This window comes from Motacilla alba, chromosome 1A (genome assembly GCF_015832195.1).
Source record: "Motacilla alba alba isolate MOTALB_02 chromosome 1A, Motacilla_alba_V1.0_pri, whole genome shotgun sequence".
Taxonomy (NCBI): Eukaryota; Metazoa; Chordata; class Aves; order Passeriformes; family Motacillidae; genus Motacilla; species Motacilla alba.
Window position 1 is genome coordinate 65773002 of NC_052031.1, and position 22262 is coordinate 65795263.

The 22262-nt window shown below is 41.2% G+C and overlaps 1 protein-coding gene across 4 annotated transcripts in view; it reads left to right on the forward strand.

The window, feature by feature from the left end:
- Nucleotides 1–19210, forward strand: part of PHF21B (PHD finger protein 21B) — a 153279-nt gene extending 134069 nt beyond the window's left edge. For all 4 annotated transcript variants that reach the window (XM_038154071.1, XM_038154073.1, XM_038154074.1 and 1 more), the window contains 7 exons: nucleotides 5722–5798; nucleotides 8493–8547; nucleotides 12378–12400; nucleotides 13690–13848; nucleotides 14539–14614; nucleotides 15742–15845; nucleotides 18052–19210. In XM_038154071.1, the coding sequence (XP_038009999.1) occupies nucleotides 5722–5798; nucleotides 8493–8547; nucleotides 12378–12400; nucleotides 13690–13848; nucleotides 14539–14614; nucleotides 15742–15845; nucleotides 18052–18276 (719 nt within the window). In that variant the 3' untranslated portion in view covers nucleotides 18277–19210. The remainder of the gene's footprint in view (nucleotides 1–5721; nucleotides 5799–8492; nucleotides 8548–12377; nucleotides 12401–13689; nucleotides 13849–14538; nucleotides 14615–15741; nucleotides 15846–18051) is intronic.
- The last annotated feature ends 3052 nt before the right edge of the window (nucleotides 19211–22262 follow it).

A 22262-nucleotide genomic window follows, 5' to 3' on the forward strand; every position in this document is an offset into this window, starting at 1 on the left:
TCATGTTCAGGATGAACTTCCTGGGCATCAGTTTCTGCACATTGCCTCTTGTCCTGTTGCTGGGCACCATGGAGCACAGCCCAGTCCATGCTCTGATCCCTGCCTGCAGATATTTATACACATCAACGAGATTCCCTCTCAGCTTTTCCTTCTCTTGTTCTCTGAAGAGCATGAAAACTGGGAAAAAAAAAAAAAAAAAAAAAAAAAAGAGAGATTCAAGGTTACCTTTGCACAGTTGTGCCTTTCAGTCTCACAATAGTGGGTGACCTTACTTAGCTCTGCCTCCCACCCCATGGCAATGCTCAAGGGCCATGAGGGCTGGCCCTGCAGCCAGCCACCAGCCTGCTTGGCACAGGCTGGTATTTGGACTCACTCAGTCGTCATGGTCCTTTAAAAGATGTTAAGACCTGGAAGAAACAGTGAAACAAAAATCCTGCAAAGGCTCTGACTACCACTGATCTTGTTGATGGATCTGTGAGGTTCAATGATGTTTGCCCAGATATGCAGCAAGTGCCCTCTGCTCTCTCCCATGTGAGACAGACTTTCAGTTTTTGAGTTGTCTGTCACCTCTAGAGTTCTACAGAACAATATGTAAAATAGTGGTGATAAAATATTAAGTTTTTACTTCCTTAAGACAACTTCTCACAAAGAATTCCTTCCCTCCCTTTTCCCTAGTTAGCCAAATCTTAACAAACTTCCCATCAAATCCTGAGTTTGCATGAGAGCATCTAGCATGTCTCCTCAGGCTCCTGAATATGACTTCAAACAAATATTGCACATAAGCTAAAATTAGCATCACATAGTTTTTAGTTTCCTTCTCCAACCTTCCAAAAATAGCTTGCAAAAGTTGGCAGATTTGTGTCTTTCTTTGCCTCAGCTTTGTTGTTCTGAAATTAGAGATGAGAGGGGGGAGAAAAAGAGTATGTTTAGCAAGTTTGCCAGTGGCAAACTTGGTGGCAGAGTAGTTCTCATGGACAGAGATGATGCAGGTGTTTTGAAGAAAAGATCTCCACCCTTATGGTTTTAGTCACAAGCTCAGTTACAACAAGTTGGTGTGATTCCACCAGTAAAAGGAGAGAAAACTGATATCTGTATCAGCTGACAGTGATTCTTGATCACAAAAAGTGTTAATGGCAATTGATATTTATCGCCCATCCCTTGGACCATATTAAATACTTATTAGGAATTATTAGTAAATACTCATTAGGAATTTCCAGTACACTGAGTTTAAGATTTATGTGCTTTAGACTTAGCAGCATGCTTAGCTACCTCACTGTCTCAAAGCATCTACCATTTTTAGCTTGATTTCTTTTTACTAAGATTTCCAGTGCTTTGGTTTTAAGACAAGTTGTGAATTAGTGAGAAAATACATCTGAATTGTAATGTCTCCTCAGTATATGCAGCAGGTTTCCTGTGGGTCTTGTTTCCATTTTTCAGTGTTTTTCCTCTTTAAATCTGCATTTAAAAAATAATTTAATGTCCCAGTGACTGAGAATTTGAAAGCAGTTTAAAGAAATCTTAAGCCTTCATAATTTTTAATCCCTTAATGGTCATGGATTGAAATAGAACACGAAAAGCTACAATGATTTGGGGAGAAGATTTATAATCCAAAAAGTGCAAATGATGATTAGTTCTTGTTTTCTTTGTCTAAGGAAAACAGGACAACGTTTGAAATTATGTGGACGTACGAATTATGCTTACAACAGAGAGGACTTAATTTTGAATAATTCTATACTCTTTGATTTTATTGGAACTAATGAATTGTTTGTGTGGATTTATTGATTATGTTCAAAATGCCAAGCAATGCTCGTCTCTGTTCTACACCAAGTGTGGAGATGCTCATTTTAAACCAAACTGCTCCAACACTCACCATGCAGAATCAATTCTTGAAGACAAATTCACTTTTTATATTTCTACTAGCATTAAATAAATGGGTCCAACCAAGAGCTATTTACTATGGAAAGGGTATTTCTTCATCAGAATTGGTGATTACAATTGTCAGAGATTTCCTTATAGCTTTCACATGCTAAAGGTTATTATTTTACTATCATGTTTACAGTTATCAGCCATTGCTATTTATCAGGAAGCAGTGGTCATTGCACAGTTCAGTTTATTTTAAAACTTCTAATTATTTCTCAATTTCACATTTTTGGAATTTAACTCTATCAAGATTGGATCATTAAAAGCTTATTCATTTAGTAGCTCTAATTCACAGTGTTACAGTTTGTCTTAATTTATTGATTAATTTTCTGGTGAAGGGCTGTGATCTACCTCTATGTGCATTTCTCTATCTGCCTAGAAGCCTTCTCACCTGACCTCCACACAAGCATTCCCTGCCTGGGAAAAGAGCTCTGTTCTGCAGAGCCTGAGTGTGAGGCATCTTTACCAGTAAATGAACTCAGCTGCTTCCACTAACTGACAGTCTGCAAGGCACAGCTTTCCCTGAAGAAAAACTGCCATCACAGGCTTCATAGAAACACCATGCAGAGTGTTTATTGGTGAAAGCAGCAGCTCACTGGAGTTTGGCCTCCAACATAAAGCTATCTTAAAATTAATTCATCTTTGTCAAATGTATTACAGTTTAATTTTTCCTGTTTGGTTTCTATTTTTTTCAATTGATAAGCTAAGGAATAAGATAGCTCAATTCTGTGATGCAGTGCATGGTTGTGACATATTGAATCTCTTTCTCTAGGCTATTAGAAACATCTTCTAGCATTACAATTTTGTAAAAAAAAAAAAGGTAGAAAGCAAAACTTCAAAAGAAGGACCTTTAGTTCAGGTCATTCTAAGAATGCATATCTTGGTCCATCTAGATTAGTGAAATATTTATGATTTCATCAATTGAAACAAATTTAATTTAACTTTATGGCATCCTGTTCTGAAAAGTACGCAATACTTTCTTAGCAGAAGTAACAAAAGATAGCACAGCAGTGTATGCTTTTGCTCTGTCTGGCTGTAATTATTGACAGAACCACTCTACATGTACATAGATGCATTTGTTTCCACTAAGAAAGTGCCCTCCCTCCCTGATGGCTGAATAGGGTATTGTACATCTCGAGATGTTTCTATTCATTACTCTCTCTCTCTCTCTCTCTCTCTCTCTCTCCATTTCCACCTATTCCCACTGCTATTACCTTTCATCCCAGCCAGCTCTTATCTCTGTGCCATAGCAATGCCTCTTCCAAAGCTGCATTCCAAATATCTGCCATATGTGTGATTCAGACCCTACCAGATATTTTCTGTTGCCTTGGTCAGAGCATGTATCACAGAAATTTTCTCTTTAATTTGGGACCAAGAAGGACAGAGAGCAACAGATCCATCACTGTCCTTTTATGAGGTGCTTGGCCCAGTTACATACAAAGAAAACTCTGCTGCATTGAATTATTTGTTTCTTTTTCTGGGTCACTGAAAGTTCCAATCTTGTATCCCCGTGACCACTTCTGGAAGACCAAGCCTGCCCTAACTCCAATTTTTTTTCTCTGCACTGCCATGGCACTGCTGAGATGCTGCAAGCCCTGAATTCACTGGTAAGAGTCCTGAGCCTGGCTGCAAGAGCCGCAGCTCCAGCTCACGCTGCTGAGACCAAAGAAAAGAGTCAGCCAAGGGCCACTTCCTGCTTTATGGCTGCACCAAGACTCCTCAGTTGTGACATCTCTGTTACCTTTGGGCCTTGAGAGTATTTCCCTTAGAAGAACTGACACTGACATCAAGAGCAACATTGCTCTTTTGTGGCTTTGAGAGGCCACTGGATCTGCAGGTAGCACTCACCCTGCTGCTGAGGCACGATTCCCTTTAGATGCTTTCAAAGAGCCTGGGAGCTTCAGGATGGATATTTCAGCATAGACACATGAGCATTTCATAGGAAATATTTTCACAGTAGGACAGAACTGTTTCCCAGACAAGATGCTGTGTTTTGGAGACTGCATAGCCTGAATGATGTTAATGTGATGTTACAGTGGTTACAGCCGAGGCACTTATCTCACATCCTAGTGCGGCTTCAGATCACACATTTCTTGGTGGTGAGATTCTGTGGAGCCCCTTGAGTCACTTGGCAGCATGTGACTGTGTTAGTTGAAGTGCCCTAGGAGAAGACACCTTCTGAACATGAGAGGTGAAATGTCGCTGTGCCATAGAAAAACCCAGCTAGTAGTTAATCTCCTGTTTTTCTTGTCTGTCTAGTTTCCTTCTGGTGCATCCATCACTCCAAGCACAGTGGCTTAGCCAATACTCTTTTGTGAAGGGAAAGTTCTAAATCCATATCTTGAAAGTTGGGGCAGTACCAAACCCATATAAAGTGTTGGCCTTCTCTCCAGGGACACCGTGTCCAAGACGTGATCAAAAATACTGACACCCTGTACTATAGCAATGCTTAAAATGGTATATGGGAATGATCAACACTTGAAAAGGGTGCTGGAAACCAGAACTAGGTGCTGAGGATCCAGTTCCCAAGTATATAAACACCCTGACAGCTCAGCTGTATTTTACTGTTGGATTAGGTGGAAGGATCTTGCTCAATACTCTGAAGGCCGTTTTCTGGTGCTGAGTGTGTTCTGAGATAGACCTCTTCAGCTCACATATTGAGCAAAGACACCAGACCTCCTGCATAATCAGATGGTATCCTGAGTCTCTGTTGGGTGGGCTCTGGGGCCTCTGGGCTGAAGAACATGCTCCTGCCAGGTCCTCTCCTTCTGAGATAGAGCAAGACAGAACAGAGTTATCACCACCATGGGGGCATTTAGACTACCCTCTGGTACCTCAGCACAAAGTCTAAACTTTACCTTACAATATTCACATACGATTTACCACATACTTATTTACCTTAAAATAGTCTATTTTGGAATAGAGCACATACTTCATGTCATGGGTTGGATGCTGTGGCTCTCCTTGCTAAAATGTGTCTGGGGTCTGTAATCAAAATAATAGGCTCTAAAAGACATGCTTGTAATAATCTCAGCATTCTGAACTGACGCCAAGAGCTGGGGAAAGAAATTCCATGTGATGTAAATGGAATCCTGGCTCAGCTCAAAGTAGCATTAAACCTACAGATTTCTGTGGCTGAGTAATGTGCTTAATCTCTCTGTGTTCACAGAGTTGTGCACGTGGCTAGTGGTTGCTAAACACAGTCCTCAGCATGTGTCATCTTCAATAGGTGTCACCATTTAGTGGAAGGGAGTTGTGGAAGTTTAGTGGAAGGAAGAACTGGGCTGCAGTCCAAAGAGCCCATCTGTGTGCTGGTGTTTGCAGTGACACATACACACACATATGACTCATAATGACATTTTGCAAGCTCAGGATTATGAAGTTGTATTCTGGGTGGATAAATCATCACACCCTGGTTAGAACTGAATCCAGCTGTGCTATTTCAACTATGCTTTTTCTAGCCTCCATGGAGGAGAGTGCTTTGAAGGCTCTCTGATGATGCTTGCTGAATATGTGTCTGAAGAGATCATAATAAAAGTCTTGTAGGGCAGCAGAAGTCTACCTTGAAGGAAGAAAAAAAAAAAAAATTCCTGTGAATCTCACAAGGAAAAGCTTATTAATGTCAAACCTTGAACTGCAGCAAATATCAATGCTTATGCAACCCAATTATACTTTAGAAACTGAAACGGAACACAAAGCTCAAGGGGCTGAGGGTAAGATCATCTTGCTTAACAAGTTATATCTACATTTTTCCCTGATGAATGAGAAATACACAGTTCATGCTCCTTTCCATGGTTACAGAAATCCAGAGCAAGCGTCAGGAAAGAAAGAGAAGAAGCACAGCAAATCCAGCCTACAGTGGACTCTTGGAAACAGAGGTACTTTATCATTCACTTTTTTACCACAGTTCTATTTCATATCAATAAAAGGTACAAGTGTTTCTTACTACAAAAATATAAATGAATGCAGAACCACAGCTACATGTAAAGAGATCCTGATGCAGAAAAGAAAGAAAATATCTCAGTGGCTAAGCAACAGGTTTTCACCACACAACATCACTTGCTCCAAACTAGAATTCATCTTAGTTTTAATAAAGTCCAAGAGAACTAAATTAATGTGGGACCTAATTACTCTTTTAGCTACAAAGTCAGTTCCTTTAGATCATAACTGGAGAACAGAAGTGCTGCATTATGTTCAAATGTGCATTGCTATTTCTCTTTTCTTATGTGCCAAATTATAAATAATAATCTTTGGGTTTTTTTTTTTTTAATTTGTGACATTCATAAAAGGGGTGTGTTGGTTTAAGAATCAGTGTGTCTGCAGAGGGTATGTAAATCTGCATCATAAATACAATAATGCATTATTAAAAATAAAATGCTCTGGATAATCTCTGTTGTCTGTTACACTGTTGCATTTATAGTTGTATCAGAATTTGGTCCTGCTTAATATTGGATTGCAAACTTGGTGTAAAAGCAGCTTAACTTTTTTTGGATTTTTTTCTTTGTTTCTAAACTAACAGATATGCATTTATTCAGCTAATTAAAATTTCACATTTAGAATTTCCACACAGTTTGGGTTTACTGTCTGAACTTTCTACTGGGATGAAACACAATTGCAGCCAGCTCTCCATTTAAGCAAGGCTTCTCTGTGTTCTGATTCCTCTACGACTAAAGAAAGTGATTGTTCTTTATTTAGGCATAAGTGATGCAGAATTTCTGGTATGCCAGTGTTTCAGATTTCTGTCCTCATTGGCAGATAGCAAACAAATGAGGCTGAGAAGAGACACACTGCTGCAGTCAAACTGCTGAGTTGCTTGATTGTTCTTTTTTTGAAAGCACTGGAGATTTTTATACTCCAGAGCAGCTCTGGGTACTTGAGTTCTTCAGAACTCCTCAACTAATTTTTTTCAGTGCAAATACTGATGTCCATATGTGCAGTATTTAATACAGTAGGAACTTTAGCTTTGCTAGCATTAAATCTGTAGCTCTTTAGACGTTTTTGTCCTGATTATTAAAATACTTGCAGCAGAATTTTGTGGCTGTAGCCAGATTGGTGTTTGTGACAAACTCTATAACCTTGGAGAGGTGGAAGAGAAGATGGCCTACGTATACTGCACCTCTAGTTCATATTTCTCATCATATCTATTCTCAAAAGCATATGCTTGAATGAAGGATGGCATGGAGAAAGAAATGTCTGTGAAAGACTCCTGTGGCTGATCAGCTGTGTCCTCATTAGGAGCTGTCATTAAGTACTGACCATGGGGAATGTCATTCAAGTAAAATGGAGGCAGATGTTTTTTCTCTAATCAATTAGCTGCTCAGACTGGTTTGCTAATCAGGGAGATGAGGTATTGGTGGCATTTCAGGCATTTTGGTGCAGTTTAATTTAGTCTACTGAATGATCTTTAATTTATGATTGTTTAAATTGAAATTTCATATAAATTAGACCTTTTATTTGCCAACACCCCTCAAAATGGCAGGAGCTCAGCATTTGTAGTGGTGATAGTAACTTTGACTCCAAAAATATGATCATGGCCTTATGGCTTCACTTGAATTGTGTGCTTTTTCTTCTCAAAGCTTTGTTCTTAAAAAAATGAGATACCATTTTATTTTTATACCCCCAGTAGCCTTTTTTTTCATAGGAAAGGGTTAGATTTTGGGCTGGTTATTTTTTGAAGAAAGAAACATCTATTCAAAGTTCATTAACGGACTGGCAGGCACCTGTCTATAAGAGAATAGTTTGTTCACCACAGAATAAATAATTTAGTAGCAAAATCCCTCTGATTTTCTTCCAAGCTGAATCTAACAACATCTAATGGAGGAAAATGGTGCTATTTCCAGTCCTGCTGTACAAGTATTGGGTGGCTCAGAGGAACAATTTGGCGTTGTCCAGACTATTAATGAAGCCTGGCTTGCTATTGACCACAGCTCGTGCTGTCAGACAAGGCTGGCCACAGGCTGTGTTAGATGAATTAAACATCTCAGACAGGTTTGCAGTGCTCTCTGTTTGTAAGTTTGGTGATCTCAGCAGATTGAAATCCCTGCCAGCTCCTCAAGGTCCTGCACAGTCACTTCTGAAAGGGAAATATTTTGCTAAGGCACTCACTTGTTGCTTGCAAATGCAGTATGTTCCTCTGAACTGTAGGCAGGTGTCACAAAGGTAGTAGTGGTTTTCCTGCAGGTGAGAAATCCATCACCATTTCTAGATATGCAAATAAAACTGTCATCTCACAGCAACAATTTTCCCTTATGGACGTTGTTGGGCTTGGAGTTAGTTTTGCTGTAGTCTTGCTTTTGCCAGCCCGTGCAACGTATCCTGCAACCCCATCATTAACATTCACAATTTGTATTTCTCTCTTCTTAATAAAATCTAATACACAATAAACTGCTCTGCAAAAATCTTGTTAGAAAGGTAAAGCATGCAACTGTTTGTCTGACTGTGTCAGAGGTCTCTAAGTAGCTTTTGGAGAGCTGGTTAGGTAAGAGATAAGCCCATGGAGGTTGATAATCTGAAATGTAAGAGACAATCAGAGCACTGCAATGACATGGGGGTTGGTTTCTTTTCCCTTGTAGCGGAAACGCCTTGCATCGAATTATTTGAATAACCCCTTGTTCCTTTCAACGAGAGGTAAGCATATTTTTAAATGAATATACTACTCTTCTCATGGCATGTTAAAAAATTTTTAGCAGGATTTTGTATGAGTTACTGTTAGGATACCACAGGGCATGACTTTGTGTAATGTCTCTGTGTTTTTTATTATGGAGCGAAAATAGATTGATTTCCTGCAAAAACAATGGAAGGATTTGGCTAAAGGTCACAATTTTGTAGAGATGGATCCAAAACCTCTGCAATCAGTGGAAAATCTGATCTCTAGCATTGTTTTGGTTTGAAAAGACAGGTGTCTGCTAAGGAAGGCAGGAGCCTGCCTTGAAATAGAGAATGTAAACCCCCTCCCTCTGAAATATTATAATATTGAAATTAATTTGCTCTCAGGCAAAGATATGGGAGTAGGAATGACAGTTCTTTATTAGGGAAAAAAATAGAGATGCAGCAATACAAAACAACACTAACAGAGTAAGAATAGGCCCTGACACCCTGTGGGTCAGGGTGGTGGCAGCAGTCCCATTGGATGGTGGCTGCAGCCCTCCTGCAGTGCCAGGTGTGGTTCTGTTGGAGCAGGGATCCTGGAGAAGGATGTAGTTTTCTTCTGAAGATCTGGTGGTGGTGTAGATGAGCCTGGTCTTCTTCTGGGAATCTAGTGGAGAAGAAAGCTGCTCCTCTGGGAATCTAGTGGAAAAGGCTGATTGTGGTGTTCTGAATCTCAGTTTCTATCCAGGTAGGAAAGCTTGGCTCCTCTCCCTGGGCAGAGCATCTCATAATGGGATTATGTAATTTTTATTAGTTATGCAGTGGGACTCAATGTCCCATTAACAGATGATATTTGTTGGAGGGAGGATTGGTTGTGGAAGAGATAAAGAAAAATGGCCCACCTGGTTTTAATGGTTGGCCCAATTAACAGAAGATAACTGCCCCACCTCTAACAGATGGCAATAGAATACACACTCCCAGACACATCTTGCAACCTAAGGCTCTTTAAGCACCATGCAGTGAGAGGACTGATTGAAGAAAGTAGTGTTGCCAACCCCAAGTACTTGAAAATAAATATTAAAAAATAATTACTATTTTAGGCTTTTCATGTGCATCTTTCCACCAGCTTTAAGAAACTGCTCTCCATCCTCAAGCATCAGAAGTTTCCCACAATTTTTGTTTCAATAACAAGGGTTGAAAGCCAGTTTTTGCGATTCCAAGAGGTAGAGTCATAAATCTAGACCTGATGACCTTCAAGATGCCTTCCAGTCTTGTTCTTATAAGAACTTCATATCTGAAACTTAATAGTAAATGCCTTGAGAATTAACAACTCAGAGGAGCCGTTTGGAGATGCTGATGATTAGCTCATGGGAAGAAGCACATTTCAGGAAAAAATGTGCAACACAGAGAAGACAGAGTTGGGACATGTAAGGGGAAACACAGAGAATGCTGAGTATAGTTTAATTCTTCAGACAAGACCCAGGTACTATTTTAGTGAAGAAAGTGAGAAACTTGTGTTTCAGAAGAGGAAACAAAGCCAGTAAAGAAATTTGATTCTGTCCTTGCTCTTGTTTTGCCTTTATAACTTTTTTTCTACTGAGATGAAATAGAGGTAAGGGAAGAGAGACCTTTTTCTAAGTTAAATATTATTTCGGTATTAGGAGCATTTGCAGTGGTAATTATAATTGAGACATGAAGTTTTGACCGTTTTTCAGTGTTTGCTTGATTTCACTGTCAAGTGTCATGCTTAGTGCTTGAGATTCACCTTTCTGCCTCTGCCTTGACTTCCTGCACCACAGGAGCACCAACTGAAAGGCTGCAGTGCTTCTCTCTGCCTTCAAAATTTCACATGCCAGATACAGACACTTGCCTTACTTACCATATTCATTACTTTACTTACCTCTGATGCATTTGGTCTCAGAGGACAGGAGAAGTTATTAAAGTAAGCAGCTATGATGACATGCCTCTTAGCAGGAAGCCAGGCTCATGTGAGCCTCGCTGGAAAGAATATTATCCATGGTTTAGTTTTATATTCAAAATTAAAATTGTAATCTATTGTTTGTCTTATCATAGCACTTGTTTTCCCCATGGAAACACATGTGAGAAATCAGGACAGAATGGCATTGTTAGCAAGTTGCGCCTCCGGCCCCTTGGTAGATTTAGGTTAGGCTTTGATATCTCTGAACTTCCTTTCTTTACATGTTCTCATTTTATTTGCAAGGAAGTAGGCAAGTGACAGACATCTACTGTTGCAGCTGTCTCAGAGCTTCCTGGAAATCAGCAACCTCTCTCCTTAATCATTAATTCCTCTTTGAGTCCTGTATCTTTGGTTTTTCCAGAATCCGGAATACCTGCTGGAGTTCTGCATATTCTGAGAATGTTGAGATGGACTTCTTTATAGCAGAATTCCCCACCTCTGCAAGGGTATTTTTGGCAGCAGCACTGTTTTGCTGGATGCTGTGCAAGCACTGAGCAGAAGGCAGGTGCTGTCCCAGATTGCTGGGCTCTGCAGTGATGCAGTTCTCCTGCTTCAGTGCAGACATGGCTGCCCTTCTCTTATAAAGTGCTCCTTTAAAAATATTGTCTTCAGTTTAATTTTTCAGCAACTAGAAGAGGGAAGTGGACATGTTTTAAGGAGTTTAAAACTTTGTAGCAAAAGTGAGCTGAAAAGAAAAACAAACAAACTAGAAAAAAAATCCCCATGATGTCCGGGAAGCAACTGTCATTTCTGGATATACAGAAGAGGACAATTCTTGTAGATTTTGATCAAAATGTTAATTGATCAGAATTTATTTAAATGAAAATGTCTTTTCTGAAACGAGGTCACATACCCTGACCTGTATCACTTGTACAAAAGATTCATCAATTATCAAGCCTCTGTTTCTCTGAATAACATTTATATCCCCTGAGAAATCATGGTGTCATACAGTGGTAGACCTTTGTGTGTGTCTTTTTGGATATGAAGTAACATCTACACACTTTATAAGTCTGTGATTATTTGTGGACCTCATTGCCAAAGTATACTAGAATTCTTGGGAAAAGTAGAGAAATTTATGGAAGAAAAAAATAAAAAATGAAGATGCAAGCTCAGTGTTAGGGAAGCCCATAAACTGCCAGCATTGGAAGGATGCTTCTGCAATTACTCAGTGTTTGCCCTGTTCCTGCACTCTGCAGGAGTGGCAGCACTGTGTGCTGTTAGCAAAGGACATGGGGATTTACAGCCTGTGGTCCAAGTTAGGTGAAGCTGTTTCTATAATCTCCAGTTCCTACATGTGTGTGAGGCCTGCTCACGTGTACATCTTCAGGTGTATGCACACCCCAGTGTGTAAAACCAGTGTGTAACGGAAGGAGGGCCTTCCAGGTGGGTCTGATATGAGGGATCACAATGGGACAGCTATATTCCCACTCTGATCAGAGAGGGAGCTGAAGTAGGACAGGAGAGAAATATCAGTTTGGTTGCCTCCACTTTAATCCAAAGAAATCCCTGTCCATTAAGTGGTTTTCACTGGGACAGTGTGCTCCAGCCCCCTGCAAGAACACAAGTGAATAGCTGGATCTGTGCCATGGTCATAATAGGCTGGATATCAGGAAAAGGTTCTTCCCCCAGAGGGTCGTGGGGCACTGAACAGGTTCCCAGAGTCTGGTCATGGCCCCAAGGCTGCCAGAGCTCCAGGAGACTTTGGACAATGTTCTGAGGCAGAGCTTTCACTGCTTGCTGTTACATTCTTTACTACCTGCATTAATTTTGGCAATGTCCTGATCTCCTATGCCACATCTTGATTAAAATTACTCCCACAGCTGAGAACTAGCAACTGCTGCAGCAATGTATTTTCCACTGATCTGTTTTCTGCCCTTCTTTTACATGCTAGCAAATGAGGATTCATTCTGGAAGGTATGTGTGGCAGAGTTTGTGTATTAGCAGGTATCTTTCTCATCACTGTGCATTCAGTGCTTGCTTCTGGTTATTGTAGTCACTCTCAAGGTACTTAATTGCAGTATTGTCTTCTCCCACTTAACTAAGCTAGAATTTTAAAGAGATGAACTCTTGGGCTTTCACATGCAAGGCTTGAGTTTAGTCCCTTTGTTGACTCCACTGATTGAGAAATTCCTAGTCCAGATTTATGAGTTTAATGAAAATTTGATAAGAAAAATGAGTAACCATTCTAGTTCTTAAAGATTAAATCTCCTTACATTGGGGTCAAAAATTAAGATTCTTTGAGCAGGTAGTTTAAAAAGAGTAATATTTTGGGGAGTGATTTTTTGACAGGACTGGTTTAGAATTCAAGATAACAAGCCTGACTAAAACTGCCGTGAAACTTTTTAATTACTATTCCAAAAAATGAAAACATGCTTTTGGAATTGAAAAACATAAAATTACCATTCTACTTCCTAGAAAAACAGTAGTAATTTTTTTAATGATTCACAAGGCATGAGAGTTTCAGAATCAGTGTCTGCTTTATTAAAAAGAGAAATTAATGTTGCCACCAGATTAGCACAGCAATCTACTACATGACATTGTAACTTTGTTGATGAGTCTTAGTTCATGTTGTGTGTTGCTTCAGACAAAGCACTAATCAGTCTTGTTGGAGAAAGATTGTCAGAGCAAGTCTGAGCAGAGAACAATTAGTGCCAGGGAGAAAGAGGTGAGAGGAGACCACAAAAGAGGGTATAGAGCCCAAGGCTGTGCTCCAGCCTCCTGTTTCCCCAGCTGCCCTTTGAGGCAATGGGAATGAAACATGGAACTGTGCTTCTACCACAGAACCCTTTTCTTGTTTGCTTCCTTCTGCTTTGGGTATGACAGACAAGTGATCCCCACATGAACTCTGATCCAGGATGGAGCCATGCATGGGGCTACATGTGTTGTAGTAACACACTGGCAAAGAAAAAAGTGCAATAATTCCTATATCACAATCTGGCTAAATTAGTCGACTCTCTCCTGTGTTTGATTAGTTGGGTTTTATGTTTCTGTTTCAAGTTATGTGACTTGCTTCTGGGTCATTTGTTGTTTGTATTTGTTGCTCTCATATATCTATTATTTCTGTCTTCTGTGTCTGTCAGGGTCCTTTTGACAATTAGATTTCGTGTTTGAAGGAGCCTGTCTGCTGCAGTAGAGGCTTTGAATGCTGTATAGAGAGAAGTTCTCAATGGATTGACTTTACCCAGGGCACCCTTCTCTTGCAGAACGAGATCCATCACGATGAACACTGCACTGCTTGCAAGCGTGGAGTTAACTTGCAGCCCTGTGGCACATGTCCCAGAGCATATCACCTCAACTGCTTGGACCCACCCCTCAAAACTGCCCCCAAAGGGCTCTGGGTCTGCCCAAAGTGCCAACAGAAGGTAAACTACATGGAGCATGGTATACCAAGAAGGGAAAAAGGGAGACCCCTCGGATTTGTGTACCCCTAAACAAATCTAACCTGTGGTCATAGCTCAGTGGACTACATTAGATAAAAAAAGTACTGAGAGGCTTGTAATGCAGTTTGCAGTATTTATTTCAGGTATTTTTCACCATCCTGAAGTTAGAACATATAGGGAGTGCTGTAGCTTGCCTGTAATTGCTAAGAACTGTCCTCTTAAAATGTCTCTTCAGCTCCTTTGTTTACAGTGACACCATCAGCACATAGCCAGACAAAAGAATGTAAATCATAGAAATGAGGGAGGCAGTGTCAGAAGAAGACACTGTTTATTAGTGGATCTGAAAGGTGTGAGGAGAAAACTTCCTTTTCTTTAAATCATGTTTGTTACACACAACTGTCATCACAGTTATGAACAGTGAGATAGGCTAAACTGTCTAGTTGCTGTGAATAATGCTGATTGCACAAGTAAGAAAAAAATTATTAAAACATTAAAGTGTCACTAAAGTGTAGATTCTGTGCCATAGAGTTCCCTGTGCTTAGCCTTGAGATCACTTTTATGTTCGGAGACAAGGACCCAAGTTCTGGTCCTGCCAAACTGTAAGGCTGGAGCAAACATTAATGCGTGTTTTTTTTTGGAATCCTAACCATTTATTGTTTCCTGGGCTTATAGGTTTTAAAGAAAGATGACAGTGTGCCATGGACTGGAACTCTGGCTATTGTTCACTCCTATGTTACCCATAAAACAGGTAGGGATTAACTCAGCCACTGACAAGGGATTCCCTGCTCATGATAGGCAATGCTATTTGAGTCCTTAGCTGAAATATCAAAGAGTAGTTACAATGCTGCCAGGTCTGATGGTGTAGGTCATAGGGCCATAAGTGACTGGGGAGAGCAGACTTTTTCTGTCCCCTTCCCTTTGGTCTGCTCCTTTGCTGCCTTCTCTCTGTAAGGAAATTGAGAGTGATCTCTCAGGAGCTTCACTCTCCTGGAGGAAGCTGTCATCAAAGTGGTGCCTTTCCTGGAACAGTGCTGAAAACAGGATTTTGAGGCAGAATCATTGTGAGGCAGGGTCAGGCTAAGCAGAGCCACATAATTGGGTGTGTACACAATGCCAGACCAGTGCCCCTGCCACCACAGCAATACCAGCTTCTCATTGTTTCAGTGTTATGTGCTATGGCAGCCACTTGAGTCAGATGCTGTGTGACAGCTGTGCATTGAGCATTATTCTTTTTTAATTCCCTGTTGCACTCTTACAACAGGCTGTTTGGGGCATTAGATCATCTTCGTAAGGACCTTTATGGAGGTCTGGCACACTTATGATTGTGCTTTTCTGCCAGGGTCACTAACTATTGCCATTCCAAGGGACTGGCCTCTTCCTAAATACCACTCACCTCTTTTTTGGACACCTCCAGGATGACATGAAGCCTAAGGATTAATTTTAATTCACCTTAAAGGTGCACTGTATCTTTTGGGTTGTCCTCCTGTGTGCTAACCATTGACAAAGACACATGCACAGAATCCCAGAACCATTTAAGTTGGAAAAGACCTCCAAGTTCATTGAGTCCAACCTGTAACTGATCCCACCTTGTCAACCAGCCCAGAGCACTGAGTGCCATGTCCAGTTGTTCCATGGACACCCACAGGGATGAGGACTCCACCACCTGCCTAAGCAGCCCCTGCCAATGCCCAACTACTCTTTTAGTGAAGAAATGCCTGCAAGCAGAAACTCCGGATTTCTTTGGCTTTACCTGCTGACAAAAGGCAAATGAGAGCCTAAACTCACCATGCAAAATACCTGCTTCTGCTTTCTGTCCTCAAGTGCACAGTACATCCTTTTCTTAACCTCTGCATCCTTAATCTTATTGTTCCACAGTCAAAGAAGAAGAGAAGCGAAAGTTATTAAAGAGGAGCAGTGAGCTGAAGAGTGAGCACAGACAGTTAGAAGAAAAAGATCGGCTTCTCAACAGTGCAGTGAAGGTAGGACACCTGATGGGGACACACAGTCTCCTGAAGAGATTTTATAAAGAATTTAAGCTCCAAAAAATTGTATTTTGTGGCTAGAAAATGATTCAAGCTCCCAAGCAATAGATTTTCAAGTGTGAATGTGTTTCTCTCTGAGGAAGTACATGTGCATTTTCCTTATGCACAAAAGTAAGCCTCTCTGGCAGGCAGAGGAGGAGAAATCACTTGAATTTCTGTGGCAAAACACACACAAACGAAACTCCACAAATAGCCATGGCTGCAACTTCCTTGTAGTTGCATCCATTGCTCTGAGATACCCAATGACTTCAAGGTACTTCCATCCTCTAGAGGAAAAGTTTAGTCACAAGCATTTCCTCCAGCTGCTTGTCTATTAGCTCAAAGCTCTTAATATTAAGAAGAAATAACCATCTTTACTGAATGCTGTAGCATCTCTCCATGACTGGACATGGACTATTTTGTCTTTCCAAACTCATTTCAAAGCTAAATGTTGTCTGGATGTGTCTTCCACACATATTGTGCCATGAGAAGCAGTCTCTGGCTGAATGGGCTGAATTCAAAGCCTAATTCCTACCCTTCATGCTGAAGGAACTGTCTGGGGCTACCTCCATCCTGAGAAGTAGCTGTTAGTTTGCATAGCAGCCTCAGTAAATATTTGACACTTCCTTACCCTGGAAAAATCCAAGTGGCAGCTGCCGGAGTAACTGGTCCCTGCTTGTTTTACCACTGCAGTTAACCAGAGCAGGCATGTTAAAATATTTATCACATAAAACAGAGTGGAAGAGCAATAACTTATTGAAAGACATCACTGTATACTCCCTGTACATGTGTATAGCACTAATGAAACCACATGTGTATGTAATAGGTAGGAGAGTGCAGTGGGCTGAGGAATTTAGAAAAAGAAAAGCTGTCAGCTATCAGGTGTGTGTCATGGCTGTCAAAATCAGTAAGATTTCTACCTAAGCAGAATCAGGTTCTTCCAGTGGGCAACACTGTCTTATTTAAATGGTAATATCAGCCAATGATTATATTTATTGGAAATGTATCCACTTGAAAGAAGAAAATAAATTAAAGGTGTCCCGCATACACCAATTTCATTCTGACATTTTAACAGACATTTATGTGAAAAAGAACACTCTCATACACCCCACAGCTGCAATGGTAAAAACAGAACATAATTTATCTTTCATCTGAAATTTCATCTCTCCAAACCAACCTCCGAGCAGCTCCACACAGTTGCTTTTCAAACAGGGTGATTTTCCAGTGAGCATTTCCCAATTCCCCAGGACTGGAGAATCCCCACCCCTGGGCAGTCTGGACCGTAGCCAAAGGGAAGCAGTCTGCAGACAAGTAATGGGTCTGGTCAGAATCCTGGGTGCACTGGGAGAAAGAAAACAGGTTTCAAGTATTAGAGACCACTCTCCCCTTTCATCTTGCAGACAGACTCAGGGTGTGGGTCTGTCCCTCACTGAAGAGTGGGGTGCTGGATGCAGCAGTCCATGACTGGGGAGGGAAGGGAGAATTACTGATTATTCCCACCTCTTCTTGGAGAAATGGAGGATTTGGGGTGCCTTTGTTTAGCTCCAGCTCTCGTGCCCATTTACATGGAGGTTTTTATTTCAAGAGATCACAGGGAGAAATTTGGCCACCCTGAGGGATGAAAGGTTTCTTGTGAGTGCTCTGTTGTAACAGTTGGGTCTTGGAGCAAATTTTTCTGCTGGAAAAATATTGATATCATGTTCAGTGAGATTAATGTGTCTTCACAATGCCTATTTCCTGAAATTCGTGGCACATATGAAATGCATCCTGGTGAGGTTCACCCACCAAGCATTTATCAGGATCCTTTGGTAAGAGTGAGAGACCTGAGTGGTGCCTTCTGCATTTTCAGTAACACAGCTCTCGCACTCCTGTGGAGTGCAGAAGGGGTTCCTGCCAGGCTGTCTAGAGGATGGAGTCAGAAACATCCTCCAAGTGCATTTTGCCTGGGAAGGATATGGTTCCCTCAGACAGCTGCTGCAATGTGTGCAGCACTGCTGATTGCTCCATTTGTTAAGCTGTGGTTTTGCTTTCCCCAAAGGGGAACATACTTCATTTGAGCAGAATGTGCACCCAAGGCACCAAAGCATGTTTGGAGAGATGTTTGACACCACTTTGAAGGTATTCTCAGTCTTTCCTTCTCTCTCCTCTTCTCTTTATTTGACAGAAATGCTTAGAGCTAAAAACCAGCCTGATGGCCCAGCAGAAAGGGACTCAGTCATCACTGGAACGCCTCAAAACCCTCATTAGACTGATACAAAACGAGCAGATGATTCAGGTTACCATGACGACCACCACCACCACCTCCCTGCTCTCCATCCCCTGGATCAAACCCTCGGCTGCCTCTGCTGCCATGCACAAAGCTCTGCAGCCCTCACAGGGCAACAACTGACAGCAGTCGGCAGCGCGAGGTCTGAGGAACGGCGACGAGAAACTTTATGCACACGAGCAGAGGAGAGATGAAACTGGAACAAAGGGCAGAAGGAGCAATCTCAGTTTTGATAAACTTAGAGACTTGCAGACCAGGCAGCCCAGTTTGTAGGTCACTGTGGCAGCACATGCCCACAGAGCGGGTCGTGCTGCAGTTTTGTATTTGCCAAGACCTTCAGTGCTTATGACATTTTGTTTTGTTATGTTGGCCTTAATGTATTTATGACTGAGGATGAACCAGAGAAGCATGGCTGATAGAGGAAGCAGGATAGCCTTTTGTGGTGGCAGACAGGCTTTCTGTTCCGAGGGGAGAGGAGTTAGTGAGGTATTAGAGAAGTAGTTGGGCTGAAAGCTATGTGTGTGGGGGGGAATCGGTGAGATAACCAGAAACTGAGCTACTTAGCACTTGACATGATGTCAGAGGAACAAGTTTGGCCCCATTGATTCAGGGGACCTGGATATGGGGTCTTTGTGACCAGAACAGCATCACGGACACTCACAGAGCCTTGGAAACAAAAGATCTTTTTTTTTTTTTTTCCGTATTATTAGACTTGAGAATTGCAGATATTTAAATAAAGAAACTGTATGAAGCTAGCATTTCTAGTAAAATATTGAAGTATTTTCATGCTGATGCATCTGTATATGCGTTCCAAAATATTTAAAAAATACGACTGTAAAACTCCTTTTGCAGGTCCTTTTTACTTATTTTGCTATCAGTGTATTTTTCTCATGGAGTTTTTGTGCAAGGTTTAGCATCAACCATAACAGTGGATATCTTTGACAGTTTGGGTTTCATTTTTTAAAGTGATTATTTTGTGGTTTTCTGTCTTTTTGTTCGTTTTGGATTGTTTTTTAAACAAAAAAAAAAGCAAATAAATATTCTGGGTTTTGTTTCTTGTCAGTACAGATAATATGCCAAAAAAATAACCTTTTTGTACTGCATTTTTAAAGATATGCAACAGGATTTTTTTTGTTGTTTTGTTTTGTTTGGGGTTTTTGGGGGTTTTTTGTTATTGTTGTGGTTTGTTGTGGGTTTTTTTTTTTTTTTGGTTGCTTTGGTTTTTTTGGTTGGTTGGTGGGTTGGTTGGTTGGGGTTTTTCGTAGAAATATCTGCTGAAATGGTACAGGGAAAAAAAACTGCCTCAAGGGGTTGTTTCTTAGACTTGGACACAAGACTTCTGGGGGAGGGACAGGGCATGGAAAATTAAAAAGGTTCGTGGGGATTTTGTTTTTGGAAACTTGATTCCTTTTTAACATTTTCTTGGATTTTAGCATATTTGGGAAGTGTTAAGCATTAACCTGAGAAAATCCCAGTGCACCTGCCTGTTTACTAGCTGGTCTTCCTGGTTCTGCAAGGGGCTGCCTGGCCCCAGAGCCCCGTCTCCTGCGGCTGCCTGGGAAGGTGCTGATGGACACCCCGCTTTTCTCAGCTCACACTCCCTGTGCCATTGTCTCTGTCCCTAGGAGTTCTCCATCAATTAGCACAACAGGTACTTATGGAAAGCCACCAGAGCAGGACACAAGGTTAGTCTCTCACATCAGCATATCACGTGGTGCCGAATAGCCTTTTTTGTTTTTAATTTAAAAAAAATAAACACACGAGGGACTGGCTTTTTCTGTTGCCCAGAAAGCACATGGTCCCTTCAACCATTTTCACAACTCCGGGAGAAACTGTGCAGTACTAAACAAATCTATTTTAATACACAACTCTCGATTGAACAAGATTTTTATATTCTTTTATTGATGAATAGAGTGAACTAAGTAAAACACAGTTGTTATACATTGGTTAATGTATGCAATTATGCATTCTGAGTGGCTTGCTATGTAGATGTTTTCAGGTTTCATAATTTTTGTTTTCCTTCTCAGACAAATTAAAAAAAAAAAAAAGGAAAAGTGTAGAAGGTTGAATATGTGAAGAATTTCTGAAAAACTGTCTTCAACTGTTAAAAGTAGTTATTTTGAAAAGGGGGCTGTCCAGTGGATAGTGTGCATAGAAAAAAAGAAGTGTTTGTCTTAAATATGCCAATGTAGTTTTACTTCTTTATGATGCATTAAACTTGACTGACAATTTCCTGGCATTGTTGTGGTGGTCTCTGCTGCCCAGGGTCACAGCATGGCCTGCCCAGGGCCTGTTGAGGGACCCCCTCCCTGGCCAGACTCTCCTGGGGTGGGGGTGGGGTGGGGGAGAAAGAAATTTCTCCACCACTGTGTTCATTTCCAAACTTAAGCCCTGCAAGAACGAGTACAATACTTTCTGCTTGCTTTCTATCAGGAAGGTGGCCTCTTCCATGAGGCCACTGTGTCTCCCAGGTAGAGGCACCCTGTCCAGTCCCTTGCTTAGCCTCCCACCTCTTGGAATAATTGCCAATCCACCAGACCCCTGGGCTTTCCTTTCATACCTGCACTCTCAGGTGCTCTTCAAATGTTTGGTGACCCTATTTTGTAAAGTAATTTATAAATCACTTTATAACTGTAGTAAAGGAACAGGGAGAGAGGGCCCTGACAGGGTTTGGCTGGTTTCTAGCTGGTGGAAGGGATGGAACTTCTTCCCAATAAAATTAATCAAATTAAAGCAGAACACTATCACAGCTGCATAAAGCCTGCCACAGTGACTAGTGCTTATGCAGAGCAGAAACAGGGTTGGGGTTTTCTTGTCAGGGCTAGGGAAAGGGGTATTTTTTTTGTCTGGGAGTATGTTGCCTTGTCTTCACCTCCTGGCAGTATTACCATTTAATTTCAGGCTGCAATAGGCAAGGGAACTCAGCACTGCGCTCTTGCTTCCCCTACAGGCCAGCTGCCCTCTCCTCCCTCCCAGCCCCTGCTACATGGAAGGCAGGCTGATTTTTCCTAACATTGCTTCCACTAGTAGAAGTATTAGAAAATTTTTCCTAACATTGCTTCCAGTATTTGAAGACACCTCTACCCCATTCCAGAAAACTCTGCAAATCACGTCGTCATCACCATCATCTGCCTGCCACCACCCTAACCTTTAAACTGAGTGCTGTGCTAACAGGCAGGAGCCATTTACAGAGCTCTGCATGCTGCCTTGATAATTAATGCAGTTGAAAGAGAGTGGAGCCTTTAATCTTTGATAGTATTTTAAATTGAGGTTTTGGTGGAGATTTGCAGGCGTTACGGTAGCCTCCGTGTTCCTTGCGTTGTCTTTGAAAAGAATCAGGAGCTGCAGGGTTCCCAGCCTCCCCTCCCAAGTGAAAGTTATTTTCACAGCTATGCCAGACTTCACAGCTTCAGGGCTCTTTATTTTACTATGACAGACTGTTTTCTGTGCACAGGACTTCTTCACATGCCGTAAGTTATCTTGCAGAGGATCTGCTCTGCAAATAGCCATTTGAACGAAGCGTGTTTTTTCCAAGGCTGTCAGTTTTGTATTTGCACCTCTTCAAATGTAATTTCACCTATTCTTCTTCTTCACTGTCCTTGTCCCTCAGAAATGAGAGGAAAATGAACACTTCTCTGTTGAGAAGTAACACAGAGCAATGGCAGAATGAGCAATTCTTTGTGTCAGGATCTCAGATGTCTCGAGGTTTCATACTCTTTAGCAAGAGAAGCCACTAGGACCTAAACTCAGAAGTCAGGAAGCAAAGTCAAGACCACTCAATTGTATTTCGTTAACAATCAGTAAGATGTTGCAAGATGATTTCACAATAACATCAGCCCAGCAAGCAGCTTCTCTCAGGGCAGACTTCTGTGTAAGGATGGCAACACAAACTACTGCCGCCTGATCAGGAGCTTATTCCACATGCCAAGCTGTTTTCTAGTAGTTTGATGGCCTATTAGGATCACTTAAACTTTAAGAAGAATGCATTATAAACAGACACATACTTTTGGTTCTGTGTTCTGCATGTCATCTGTAGTTGGAAAGAAAGTCATTACGCTGAAATGAGTGGCAATAGGAACATCGGATAAAATTCTACTCACCTTAATCAG